At 37.4% G+C, this 14280-nt stretch overlaps 1 protein-coding gene across 1 annotated transcript; it reads right to left on the bottom strand.

The window, feature by feature from the left end:
• Positions 1-10105: 10105 nt before the first annotated feature.
• Positions 10106-14266, bottom strand: LOC146929743 (uncharacterized). Its single transcript, XM_085707398.1, has 10 exons — positions 13700-14266; positions 13398-13616; positions 13061-13312; positions 11994-12626; positions 11694-11911; positions 10946-11110; positions 10742-10846; positions 10586-10655; positions 10402-10497; positions 10106-10307 (listed from the first exon to the last, which is right to left on the bottom strand). Exons 1-10 carry the CDS (start codon positions 14264-14266, stop codon positions 10212-10214), a joined length of 2421 nt encoding a protein of 806 aa, XP_085563524.1. The 3' UTR covers positions 10106-10211.
• Positions 14267-14280: the final 14 nt, after the last annotated feature.

Here is a 14280-nt window from a genome sequence, read left to right as displayed (position 1 = left end):
TTTTTGTTGTTTCATTCCAGCGGCAGTCGTCAGAGCGGTTGTAGGAGTGGTTACTCCCATTTTTGTCGAAACCGATGATGACATGCTGTCATTACGTAATTTTTAGGACTTATTGCGACATTTTGATAGAGTTCTCATGCAACTTATACTGTTCTGGAGTGCAAAAAGATGAAATATTGAAGTCTGTTTGAAGCAAATCGCGCCACGCCAATTTCCAGCCTTGCCGCGATTTCAGAAGCAAAATTACAACATCCCTGTTTGAGGGAAATCGCGGCACGCCAATATACAAGGCGCGACGCGATTTTGATGGGTCAGGCCCATGACTTCTATAAATACTGCACTAAATCTGAAGAACAAGGGTTACGATTTTGGGAGAGCAAAGTGCGATTTTGAGACATCGGAGACGGCTAGAAGGGCGATTTCTTCAACCTTTTACCAATTCATGTATGTTTTATTTCAATCATTGATTATGCTATTTGTAAACTCGATTATGAGTAGCTAAATCTCTTAGAGATTAGATCCGAGATGAATCTTTGTAACCTTAATTGAACCATGTTGCTGTGAAACTCTATTTTGTTTATGAATTCAATTCTAGTTTATTCAATTCAATTGTTCTTAATGCTTTTTATATCTTGATCACATATAACCTGATTTTGTGAGAACGAATGACCACTGACCATGGCTTTCGACTTAGACCTAATTGAATTGTTCTAATAAACAGGGTTAGTCTAGGAATAGATAATCGTTTGTTAGTGATAATAGGTTAACGTTCGGTAAAACCTTCAAGAATTATTAGACCACCCAAGGGATTGGGGGCTATAGTTTGAGAAGAGGGTCCTAACTCAAGGGATTGATTAGGGCTATTTTGTTAATCATCGTAAATTAGAAGAGGATTCATAACAAATAGGTGCAGTAGACCAATTAGGGGAACTTAGAGGATTCGAAGGATCTGATCTCATCTCTCTCATATTTTCTTAATTAAAATCAAACCAAATCTTCTGCCTAGTGGCAAACTAAAAATAACTTTTATACATCCTATTTTTATAACGCAATTGAATTATTGAAGTTAAAAACAGTCCTCGTGGGATCGATATTTTTACTACTTCGATAGTATTTGGTGCACTTGCCAAACGTCTATCAAGTTTTTGGCGCCGTTGCCGGGGACTGTTGATTTATTTCAACAAGGCAATTACGTTAGAAGTTAGGATTTCTGTCATTTATATTTTTGTATATATATATATATATATATATATATAAATTTATTATGCTCTTTGTTTTCTTCTCATTGTACTGTGCTACTGAAAAGTTTATCCAAGTTTTGCAGCTATGATAGACAGGGTACTCCTTTATGACACAGAAGAGATTGCTAAGTTGCAGTATGAAAAATATATGCTATCTTTTAAGATCAAAATTTTGGACAACAAAATCTCGAGTTGTGATCATCATGAGGCAAATCAACCAGGTAGTGATGGTGAAGGGAAGAAAGAGGTGATCAACATCGATTACAATACTCAAATTCAGAATATTTTAGATGATTTCTTGGTGTCAAATCAAGTTTCATTTGAGAAGTTTGATGTTCAGTGTGGTGATCTTGTTGAGAAAGCAAATGAGTCTCAGAGGAAGCTGGTTCAGATGGAGATTGAGTGTCACAAGGTTGTGGTGGAAGAAAATCCAAAAGTGAGGAGTGCTGACATTTTCCTGAAATCTGAACAAACAGGGGTTAAGGAAATCACTTGTGTGCAAATGGATGCATGTCCTTCTCTAAGGTGGGAGAGCTTAAATTCCAAAGGTTTAACTGTGAGCACATGGGAGCATCTACTTCTTTATGCCAAGTTCATGGATTTCCTGCATAACAAGAGGAAGAAGAAGGGTGATGTGTTCTTTCTGACATATTTGCCACCCTAACAGTGGTTGAAGTGTCAAGCTCAATGACGTAAAAGAAAGCGCTTGGTGGGAGGCAACCCACTATTTATTTTTCAGGTATGATTTTATTGCTTTCAAATACAAAAACACAAAAATATTTTTCTTTTCTTTTTAATATGAGGCAGGAAAGTTTAAAAAAAAATTTTTTTTTGTTCAAGTATACCTCCTGCCAAGAAAATCATGCAAGGTACTGCTGTCTTGCATGATTCTCTCCTCAAAAGTTTTTCAGAAATTAAAGGAACTCAGACATTTTTCAATACAACAAAAATTTTGGCGTGAGGAAGCAAAACATGCTCCCTGTTTGACCAAAATCGCACCGCGCCTGTATATGGCCGCAGCGCGATTTTCACAAGCAAAGAACCAAACTCCCTGTTTTGAGCAAATCGCGGCACGCCAGTTTTTCACCGCGGCGCGATTTTGCTCCTCAGCCTATAAAAACCTCACTGTTCATCATCATTTTCATTCCATTCTTCCTACTTTTCTTTGCCAAAAAAATCCCTAGACTTCCCATTTACGAATTTTTCCCATCTTCATCTACTTTACCACTTCCTAAACATCATCAAACCACAATCCAATCACAAATTCATCAATTCAAACCATTATCATCTACAATCCATCACAATCCATCATAATTTTCCCAAACTTCACAAAACTTCCCTTTCACCATCTTCCTTAACCACAAATGGCCTCCAATCCACGAAACACCCGTTCAAAGAAAGCCACCAACCCTAAGCCATCCACAAGCAAAGCCAAACGCCCTCGTGCCGCATCCGAACCACCCGAAAACACCATTCATTTCATCAATGACCAAGCCCAAGAGTTCCACCAATTTATGAAAAGTTTTGAAGTTGTGGGGGAGAGGAAGTTTGACTTCACAAAGCTTGGAAAGTATCCGGTCTTTGAGGTTGAATTACAAAGGAGAGGGTGGTCGAAGTTGAATGAGATGATCGTTGAAGCGAACAACAAAACCATGATCGTCGAATTCTTTGCAAATGCACGGGTATCTGATACACCCTTTCAATCTTTTGTTCGAGGCAAGACCATTGATTTCAGCCCTGAAGCTCTTAATGAATGGCTGAATGTTCAACCACAGGAGGAGTGTTGGGTTGAGAAACTGAGGAGGGAGAGATTTGGTATGACGGAGGATACATTTGATGACATCATTACCACGATGTGTAGGCCTGGGTCGACTTGGAAAAAGTCCTGGTTGCTTACCTATGCTGAGATGTTACCGATACCCAAGGCGTGGGTGTCTTATTTGGTCCAGACACTTGAGAGTGCCTCTTGCACTTCTGAAATTCCTCTCAAGAGGGTGCTTGCTGCCTATGTTATCGTCAAGGAGTACCCTATAGATATTGGCCGCCTCTTGGATAATAGTCTTCATGATATTGCAACCGGTAACACCACACAGTTGGGGCATGGAAGCTTGATTAATTGGTTGTGTGAGCAGGAGTTGGTGTGGGGGTATGATAGTGATCTCAACACCAGCAATATGAAGCCGATCACCGACTCTGTTATGGATGGATTCGTGAAGAAGTATGAGAGCTACATGAAGGAGAGAGAGAGGGAGGCAGCAAGGCAACAACAAATGGAGCAAGGAGGGAGTAGTAGCCAAGGGGGTTATGCTCCTCTTCACCCAAAGCTTGAGGAGTTCATGCATGTTCAAGCTAATTGGATGACGGAGACTTCGGACCAGCTGTGGGTGAACCGTCCTAGGTTCTCAGCTGCGTTTGCTGCGGAGGCTCTATTGAATATGGGTCCGATTAGTGGGTCCTATGAGAGGTTTGGAGGCTCCCGTGAGCGCATGGAGCAGTATTTTACACATCAGGAGGAGTATGGTATGCGCATGAGGAGGAAAATCACTGATGATTTCAATGCCACCGAGCAAGATCAAGGGGATGGCATCTTTGAAGGATTGAGGACACCAGGGGCTGGACACTCGGATGATGATGTAAACATGGTCTGATCTACTGATGGATTAGCATGTCCTGCTTTGTATTTTATTTTCAGTTATTGTTCTTTTGATGTATTTTCTTTATTTTCTTTTTATGTCGAAGTCCCTTGAACTTATTTCCCTATTGTAATTGCTCCTGCACTTGTTTAATTAATGAATTTGTTTTGTTTCATGTGACCTATTCCAGTTTAGTAACAATTGTTTGATGAAACGGTATTCCAAAAGTTCTAAAGGAGGGGTGACTTGATTCAAAGGTGAAGTTTACGGCGTTGCTAAGTAGTCACATACTCCCAGAAATCTCAGCCATAAGGTTCATTGCCAAATTTTAGTTTTTTAATTTACTTATATTTAGATTAGTTTTCCATGCAACTACATTTCTAGAACTTGCATTGTTTCTCTATTATTGATTGGTCTTTGTTAATTACACACTGAGGCAAAAGTGCTTGGTCCTGTGAGCCTTTTTGAAGCCTACCCTGTTTTCATTTATTGAATTTATCCTTTCTTAACCAATTGTGAGCCGGTAGGATTAGAACTTTTTGTTCGGTGACAAACTACAAATGAAGCCTAGAGCCTTTTTAGGATGATTACCTTGAAATTTTAATTTGAGTTAGGCTATGTAGGATGTTGCTTGATATTAAGTTTGGGGTTGCCTTTGGAATTTGCAACCTACTAAGTTTAGGGTTGGGGTACTAGAGAACAAGTGATGAAAAATGAAAAAGAATGAAAAACATACACACAAAAATAGGTGTATCAAAAAAAAAAAAAAAGAGGAAAGAAATTGAAAAAGGGGCACACAAAGTCATATCCGAGTAACTTCAAACTCGATGTGTCCCAAGCTTTTGATAAAGTTATTGAAAATGTTCTCTAGGTACCTAAGTTTTGTTTCAAATAGGGATTGGGGGATTGAATCTTGTTTTACACGTGTAGGAATGCCTAACTCAAATTTTGTGTAGCCTACTTATCCAAATATATCCCACCTTTCACCTAAGCCCCGTTATAACCCTAAAGACCTCAAAAGTGTGTAATGATATTGACTTTGATTGATGTTTAGAAACTTTTCAAGCATATGGTAATATGTAGACCTGCATGTCGACTGGTAGAACCCTATTTCAATTTGATGCGAGGAGTTGTGAATTGGTGGATGCGAACAAGTCAAACTAGCTCATCTTTAGCTAGAAGGAGAATGAACTTTTGGGTACTATCGTTTTGTCAGGTAACTGTTATTTTACTGTCGTTTGTCATTGTTGCAAGCAAATTCCTTGAGGACAAGGAATGGTTTAATTTGGGGTTGTGATGACATGCTGTCATTACGTAATTTTTAGGACTTATTGTAACATTTTGATAGAGTTCTCATGCAACTTATACTGTTCTGGAGTGCAAAAAGCTGAAATATTGAAGTCTGTTTGAAGCAAATCGCGCCACGCCAATTTCCAGCCTTGCCGCTATTTCAGAAGCAAAATTACAACATCCCTGTTTGAGGGAAATCGCGGCACGCCAATATACAAGGCGCGGCGCGATTTTGATGGGTCAGGCCCATGACTTCTATAAATACTGCACTAAATCTGAAGAACAAGGGTTACGATTTTGGGAGAGAAAAGTGCGATTTTGAGACATCGGAGACGGCGAGAAGGGCGATTTCTTCAACCTTTTACCAATTCATGTATGTTTTATTTCAATCATTGATTATGCTATTTGTAAACTCGATTATGAGTAGCTAAATCTCTTAGAGATTAGATCCGAGATGAATCTTTGTAACCTTAATTGAACCATGTTGCTGTGAAACTCTATTTTGTTTATGAATTCAATTCTAGTTTATTCAATTCAATTGTTCTTAATGCTTTTTATATCTTGATCACATATAACCTGATTTTGTGAGAACGAATGACCACTGACCATGGCTTTCGACTTATACCTAATTGAATTGTTCTAATAAACAGGGTTAGTCTAGGAATAGATAATCGTTTGTTAGTGATAATAGGTTAACGTTCGGTAAAACCTTCAAGAATTATTAGACCACCCAAGGGATTGGGGGCTATAGTTTGAGAAGAGGGTCCTAACTCAAGGGATTGATTAGGGCTATTTTGTTAATCATCGTAAATTAGAAGAGGATTCATAACAAATAGGTGCAGTAGACCAATTAGGGGAACTTAGAGGATTCGAAGGATCTGATCTCATCTCTCTCATATTTTCTTAATTAAAATCAAACCAAATCTTCTGCCTAGTGGAAAACTAAAAATAACTTTTATACATCCTATTTTTATAACGCAATTGAATTATTGAAGTTAAAAACAGTCCTCGTGGGATCGATATTTTTACTACTTCGATAGTATTTGGTGCACTTGCCAAACGTCTATCAAGTTTTTGGCGCCGTTGCCGGGGACTGTTGATTTATTTCAACAAGGCAATTACGTTAGAAGTTAGGATTTCTGTCATTTATATTTTTGTATATATATATATATATATAAATTTATTATGCTCTTTGTTTTCTTCTCATTGTACTGTGCTACTGAAAAGTTTATCCAAGTTTTGCAGCTATGATAGACAGGGTACTCCTTTATGACACAGAAGAGATTGCTAAGTTGCAGTATGAAAAATATATGCTATCTTTTAAGATCAAAATTTTGGACAACAAAATCTCGAGTTGTGATCATCATGAGGCAAATCAACCAGGTAGTGATGGTGAAGGGAAGAAAGAGGTGATCAACATCGATTACAATACTCAACTTCAGAATATTTTAGATGATTTCTTGGTGTCAAATCAAGTTTCATTTGAGAAGTTTGATGTTCAGTGTGGTGATCTTGTTGAGAAAGCACATGAGTCTCAGAGGAAGCTGGTTCAGATGGAGATTGAGTGTCACAAGGTTGTGGTGGAAGAAAATCCAAAAGTGAGGAGTGCTGACATTTTCCTGAAATCTGAACAAACAGGGGTTAAGGAAATCACTCGAGTGCAAATGGATGCATGTCCTTCTCTAAGGTGGGAGAGCTTAAATTCCAAAGGTTTAACTGTGAGCACATGGGAGCATCTACTTCTTTATGCCAAGTTCATGGATTTCCTGCATAACAAGAGGAAGAAGAAGGGTGATGTGTTCTTTCTGACATATTTGCCACCCTAACAGTGGTTGAAGCGTCAAGCTCAATGACGTAAAAGAAAGCGCTTGGTGGGAGGCAACCCACTATTTATTTTTCAGGTATGATTTTATTGCTTTCAAATACAAAAACACAAAAATATTTTTCTTTTCTTTTTAATATGAGGCGGGAAAGTTTAAAAAAAAAAAAATTTGTTCAAGTATACCTCCTGCCAAGAAAATCATGCAAGGTACTGCTGTCTTGCATGATTCTCTCCTCAAAAGTTTTTCAGAAATTAAAGGAACTCAAACATTTTTCAAGAAAACAAAAATTTTGGCCTGAGGAAGCAAAACATGCTCCCTGTTTGACCAAAATCGCGTCGCGCCTGTATATGGCCGCAGCGCGATTTTCACAAGCAAAGAACCAAACTCCCTGTTTTGAGGAAATCGCGGCACGCCAGTTTTTCACCGCGGCGCGATTTTGCTCCTCAGCCTATAAAAACCTCACTGTTCATCATCATTTTCATTCCATTCTTCCTACTTTTCTTTGCCAAAAATTTCCCTAGACTTCCCATTTACGAATTTTTCCCATCTTCATCTACTTTACCACTTCCTAAACATCATCAAACCACAATCCAATCACAAATTCATCAATCCAAACCATTAACATCTACAATCCATCACAATCCATCATAATTTTCCCAAACTTCACAAAACTTCCCTTTCACCATCTTCCTTAACCACAAATGGCCTCCAATCCACGAAACACCCGTTCAAAGAAAGCCACCAACCCTAAGCCATCCACAAGTAAAGCCAAACGCCCTCGTGCCGCATCCAAACAACCCGAAAACACCATTCATTTCATCAATGACCAAGCCCAAGAGTTCCACCAATTTATGAAAAGTTTTGAAGTTGTGGGGGAGAGGAAGTTTGACTTCACAAAGCTTGGAAAGTATCCGGTCTTTGAGGTTGAATTACAAAGGAGAGGGTGGTCGAAGTTGAATGAGATGATCGTTGAAGCGAACAACAAAACCGTGATCGTCGAATTCTTTGCAAATGCACGGGTATCCGATACACCCTTTCAATCTTTTGTTCGAGGCAAGACCATTGATTTCAGCCCTGAAGCTCTTAATGAATGGCTGAATGTTCAACCACCGGAGGAGTGTTGGGTTGAGAAACTAAGGAGGGAGAGATTTGGTATGACGGAGGATACATTTGATGACATCATTACCATGATGTGTAGGCCTGGGTCGACTTGGAAAAAGTCATGGTTGCTTACCTATGCTGAGATGTTACTGATACCCAAGGCGTGGGTGTCTTATTTGGTCCAGACACTTGAGAGTGCCTCTTGCACTTCTGAAATTCCTCTCAAGAGGGTGCTTTCTGCCTATGTTATCGTCAAGGAGTACCCTATAGATATTGGCCACCTCTTGGCTAATAGTCTTCATGATATTGCAACCGGTAACACCACACAGTTAGGGCATGGAAGCTTGATTAATTGGTTGTGTGAGCAAGAGTTGGTGTGGGGGTATGATAGTGATCCCAACACCAGCAATATGAAGCCGATCACCGACTCCGTTATGGATGGATTCGTGAAGAAGTATGAGAGCTACATGAAGGAGAGAGAGAGAGGGAGGCAGCAAGGCAACAACAAATGGAGCAAGGAGGGAGTAGTAGCCAAGGGGGTTATGCTCCTCTTCACCCAAAGCTTGAGGAGTTCATGCATGTTCAAGCTAATTGGATGACGGGGACTTCGGACCAGCTGTGGGTGAACCGTCCTAGGTTCTCAGCTGCGTTTGCTGCGGAGGCTCTATTGAATATGGGTCCGATTAGTGGGTCCTATGAGAGGTTTGGAGGCTCCCGTGAGCGCATGGAGCAGTATTTTACACATCAGGAGGAGTATGGTATGCGCATGAGGAGGGAAATCACTGATGATTTCAATGCCACCGAGCAAGATCAAGGGGATGGCATCTTTGAAGGATTGAGGACACCAGGGGCTAGACACTCGGATGATGATGTAAACATGGGCTGATCTACTGATGGATTAGCATGTCCTGCTTTGTATTTTATTTTCAGTTATTTTTCTTTTGATGTATTTTCTTTATTTTCTTTTTATGTCGAAGTCCCTTGAACTTATTTCCCTATTGTAATTGCTCCTGCACTTGTTTAATTAATGAATTTGTTTTGTTTCATGTGACCTATTCTAGTTTAGTAACAGTTGTTTGATGAAACGGTATTCCAAAAGTTCTAAAGGAGGGGTGACTTGATTCAAAGGTGAAGTGTACGGCGTTGCTAAGTAGTCACATACTCCCAGAAATCTCAGCCATAAGGTTCATTGCCAAATTTTGTTTTTTAATTTACTTATATTTAGATTAGTTTTCCATGCAACTACATTTCTAGAACTTGCATTGTTTCTCTATTATTGATTGGTCTTTGTTAATTACACACTGAGGCAAAAGTGCTTGGTCCTGTGAGCCTTTTTGAAGCCTACCCTGTTTTCATTTATTGAATTTATCCTTTCTTAACCAATTGTGAGCCGGTAGGATTAGAACTTTTTGTTCGGTGACAAACTACAAATGAAGCCTAGAGCCTTTTTAGGATGATTACCTTGAAATTTTAATTTGAGTTAGGCTATGTAGGATGTTGCTTGATATTAAGTTTGGGGTTGCCTTTGGAATTTGCAACCTACTAAGTTTGGGGTGGGGGTACTAGAGAACAAGTGATGAAAAATGAAAAAGAATGAAAAACATACACACAAAAATACACTAGTGCAGAAAACACTTTTTAAATCAGGTGAATTTGACTTTTTAAATCGGGTTAAGATCCGACTTATAGGTGGCCGATTTAAAAACTGTCTTTGATTTTAAATCTGCCCCCTTAACCCGATTTAAAATGGTTCAATTTAAATCTGTTGAACCGATCTAAAATATTTTAATTTAGATCGGATAAAACCACTTAAAAAAGGGTGAACAAGGACATAAAAAAAATCTAGATTTTAAGTCTGTTCTTTGATCCCATTTAATAAACATAATTTAAATCTGTTCAACCCATTTAAAATCTCTCTCTATTTTTTTTTTTTTAACATGATTATGGTGCAGAATTTAATATAATATCCAAAATTTTCATAAACTTAGCAACTAATATGAAATATCATAAGAGCAAATTTCATATCAGACCTGTCATTGTTACAATATCAAACAAATCCAAAGTTACAATATCATAAAATTAAACAAAAGCTAAACATTGTTTCAAAGTAGTTATTGACATAACTAAATTAGATCAATTCTTTCCAAAATCAATCTACCACAGCGTTCTTGAACTTTTGTCATTTCATCATCAGTAAACGGAGTTTCGTCTCCAAAAATCTGGAAAAAAAGAAGTTAAGATAACATTAGAATATGAAATTAACTTTAAAAAAACATTAAGAAACACAAATGGTTGTAATATTTAGTTACGCACCATATCCCATGAGTCGGTAATGCCAGCTGATACAATGTTCAGCATATGTATCATTATAAAGTAGCCGCACTCATAATTGGATGGTTGTCTTTGGCACTACAATTGTCATAAATATGAAATTATATTGAGTAAATATCATATATATAAAACTTATAATATTGTATGAATATAATTTTCAACTTACTGTGGGAATCTGCCATGTTGGCTTTCTCGCCTTTCTGACACCACTCAACTTGTTATACCCTTCTATAGCACTACAATAATAAAATACATTCATATAAATTGATGTGTAAAAAATCTTTATTAAGTTACATCCAATTAGTTAAATATATATACTTACGAATTAACAATTTGCACAAGATTTTTATCTGGCTTCCAACCCATCGAACATAGGAAAATGACATTTTGTTTTTCTGGTTCAATAATAAGCAATTGCCAATGGCGACTACATTGGAAAGAAAAAAAAGATTTGTTAACTTTAGGGCTTTCTAATATATGTGATTAACTATAGAGAAATAATACTATGAAGATCAAATACACTTACTTTTTCAGGTAAGGTGCAAAATAACAAGCTTTGTTAACCTCGAACATCTTTGCGGTCATATGAGACTGAGAACTTTCTTTGTCATTTTCCGCGTGAATGAAAAATGGATCAATGAAACCATACACATCACTATTTCCCAATTGAGTACATAGGTGTTCCATATACCTAAAATATTAAAAAAAAAATCAAAATCTGAACATGTACAAGGCAGCAAACAAACAAACAATTCAGAATGTGATTACACACTTACTTTTCATATAAGTGTGAAATAAGGGTGAAAATGTACAGTCAGAGGCATATTCGTAGAAGACAGAGGCAATAAGGGGAAACCATGTCTGAAAATTCTGAACTATAAATTAAAGTAAATTTGGAAGACTCTCAATGAATTCTAAGATTTCAGGCATAGGTCATTTTCAAAGAATGCCTTTACAGCTGGACTGGACAGGAGAAGAATGTTTATGAATTAAGTATACAAGTGGATGACTACATAAAACATAATCATGAATGTGCAAGGCCAATATATATAATAACCTTACATATATGTTACAAGAAAGAATGAAGATCATGAAAATAAAGGTTTATACGCATAAACAGTTAATAAAGACAGAATTAGCAAGTTGTTTAAAAGCAAAAAATATTAAGCAATGTCTATATACTTTACTGCTGTTAAGACAAGAGAAGATTGGTCAAAACTTGTTTAAATTTTTGGCTTTATTTTAACATTGGTAATAATAGAAAATGTACTTACACCACCCATATTCGTAGAATCGTGAGGCATAATTCTTCATTCTTTAGACACAGCTCCACAATATCCCTTGTTGGGAGGTAAAAAAATTCATTCTCATTCAAATCGAACTTCACAGGATGTTTTAGTTTCAATACCCTTAACATCAATTTTTCAATGTAAGATTTTTCAGGTTCTGACCTTTTGGATGGAAGATCATCTTTTGCAGTTTCTTTAACATCCTAAACAATTTAAGATAAAATATTAGTCAACATAATTAAATGGGCCCAAGTGCAAATAGATAAAGACATACACAATGAATACCTTATTAGAAACAAGACGCAGAAGTCTTTTTGGCCATTGAATGAAAGTGTTGAGGGCGTCACCAACCTTTGTTACCTCATCTGTGGGCATGGGGACTTGAGCATTAGAATCCAACACTTTAGTTACTGCCACCCTCACCATACCATTTTCTAACAGCTGATTATGTATGGTTGGTCCCAACTTATATACATTTGCATATGCTACTATGTGTTGTTTATTATCAACATATAATTCACACTCTTCTGGGATGTCCTCATCATTATCCTCTGGTATAGGCGGCGCTGCAGAACAACTACCTTTTGTGCTTGCAGGTATATCGGTACTAGGAGAACATGTTGGGAAATTTGGGAAATGTTGAGAGAAAGCCGGAATAGATGATAAATCCCGCATCACTTGATCCCTGATCTCCTTAGTAAGATCTGCTTTCATGCTCTCTATTTGTTTGCTATTGAAAACAGGTGAGGAAGAGGCACCATAATGAGAAAGTGGACCAAAATATTGCCTAATTCCCACACCTCCACCAACAGCACGAACACGTCCAGGGTGTTCAGGTTTTCCGATTGCTTCCGCCAAGATATCTTTACGTCCTTGTGGAACAAAGAGTCCTTGTTTTGTTTTTTCAACAACAGAATCCTACCAACATAAAAATATTCAAGCAGCACACAAATGAATTTTTACATATCAGTACACAAATTAATTCGAATGCATTCAGCACACAAATGAATTTTTACAATGCAATCAGACATGCAATGGCATTCATTCATTCCGGTTAGATTATTTACAGGTATGTATGTTTCGTTATTGCCATTGATTTTACTACAATACAAAAGCATTCATGGATACTTTCTTTCCATTCACTTGTGAATCAAAAAAGTTGAAAAATATATAACTCAAACTCAGGTTAAAAAATTAACAAACTTAATTTCCAATTCAACTCCACTCATTCAGTTTGTTAAGCAACCAAATTCAATTAACTATCTAACCAAATTCAATTAACTATCTAACCAAATTCAAATTTTATAGTCTCTAAAGAGTTGCATTTATCTAAAGAGTTGCATTTTACTTACGATTTTATCAGCCATACAACGTGTCTCTTCTGACGTGTACTCTCCTGATGACTTTTGTCGTGCCCTTATCCACTTCTCATGGCGTTTTGGTGGGGATGGAGGTGCAGCTACTGATGAGTCTTCAATTGATTCTTGTCTTTGTTTTAATTTCTCTTGCATCATCTTTTCTTCAAGCAACTCATATCCTCCACGAGACAAGTTGTGAGGGCATCTATTATGAGCCTGAATCAATTTCCCCCTATTTCTTTTCTCCTGTTATAAATAACACACAACAATTAACGGAAATACTATAAATAAATTTAATTGATAAACTAATTAATCTTAAAGTCCAACAAACCAGAAAGTAAGGATCCTCCCGCGTCTTAATAAACTCTTGCCATGTTTCCTCATCAATAAATTTATATGTTCCAAGAGGAGATTTGTCACTCAATTTCCCATTATTTAAATATCTCCTTGTCAGGTCTGTTTTAAATGCCCTCCAACGTTCACACGCATAGGATAGCCATTTGTCTTTCAATTTTGAAATATCATGAGTATCAGGAATATCCCATTGTTCCTGTGTTATATAGCAGATAAAGGAGTTAGTGTATGGAAATAATATAATTAAGTGTTACAACTGAAAATCATAAATAGTATTACCATGATATCTTCCCAGATCTTGTTTTTAACAGCCTCGCTTACAAGATCCCAATGATCCACCAAAATACTGATTTTGCTTCTAGCAATGGAACCCACATGACTTTTGAATTTTTTTCTGTTTTCCCCTAAAGGCTTTTTGGTCCATTGATCGAAGTCAATCGGTATCTTTTCACCATCCAAACGTTTAAGCAAAAAATGTGCCATTCGCGTTGCACCTCTAACTCTCTTTTTGGTAGGCTCAGTAATTTTTTCAGTTTGTGGAGGACCTGATGCACTCACGAGTGTGTTGACTCTATTTTCGGTAGGCTGAGTGTTCATCTCACTTTGTGGAGGAGCAGATGAATTACCAATGACTCTATTCACCCTCTTATTGGTAGGCTGCTTATTATTCTCTTTGTGTTGAGGAGCTGATGAATTACCAATGACTTTGCTCACCCTCTTTTTGGCAGGTTGATCATTCTTCTCACTTTGTTGAGGAGCTGATTGATCGCCAATTTGTCTAGTCACCCTCTTTTTCGCAGGCTGAGCATTCTTATCGCTTTGTGGAGGAGCTGATGTATCACCCATGAGTCTGTAATATA

The sequence above is a fragment of the Medicago sativa genome, chromosome 4 (assembly GCF_051527215.1).
Source record: "Medicago sativa cultivar Bolivia chromosome 4, Bolivia_mono, whole genome shotgun sequence".
NCBI lineage: Eukaryota > Viridiplantae > Streptophyta > Magnoliopsida > Fabales > Fabaceae > Medicago > Medicago sativa.
The sequence above is the reverse complement of the archived record's forward strand: the minus strand, read 5'-3'. Positions and strand labels throughout refer to the sequence as shown.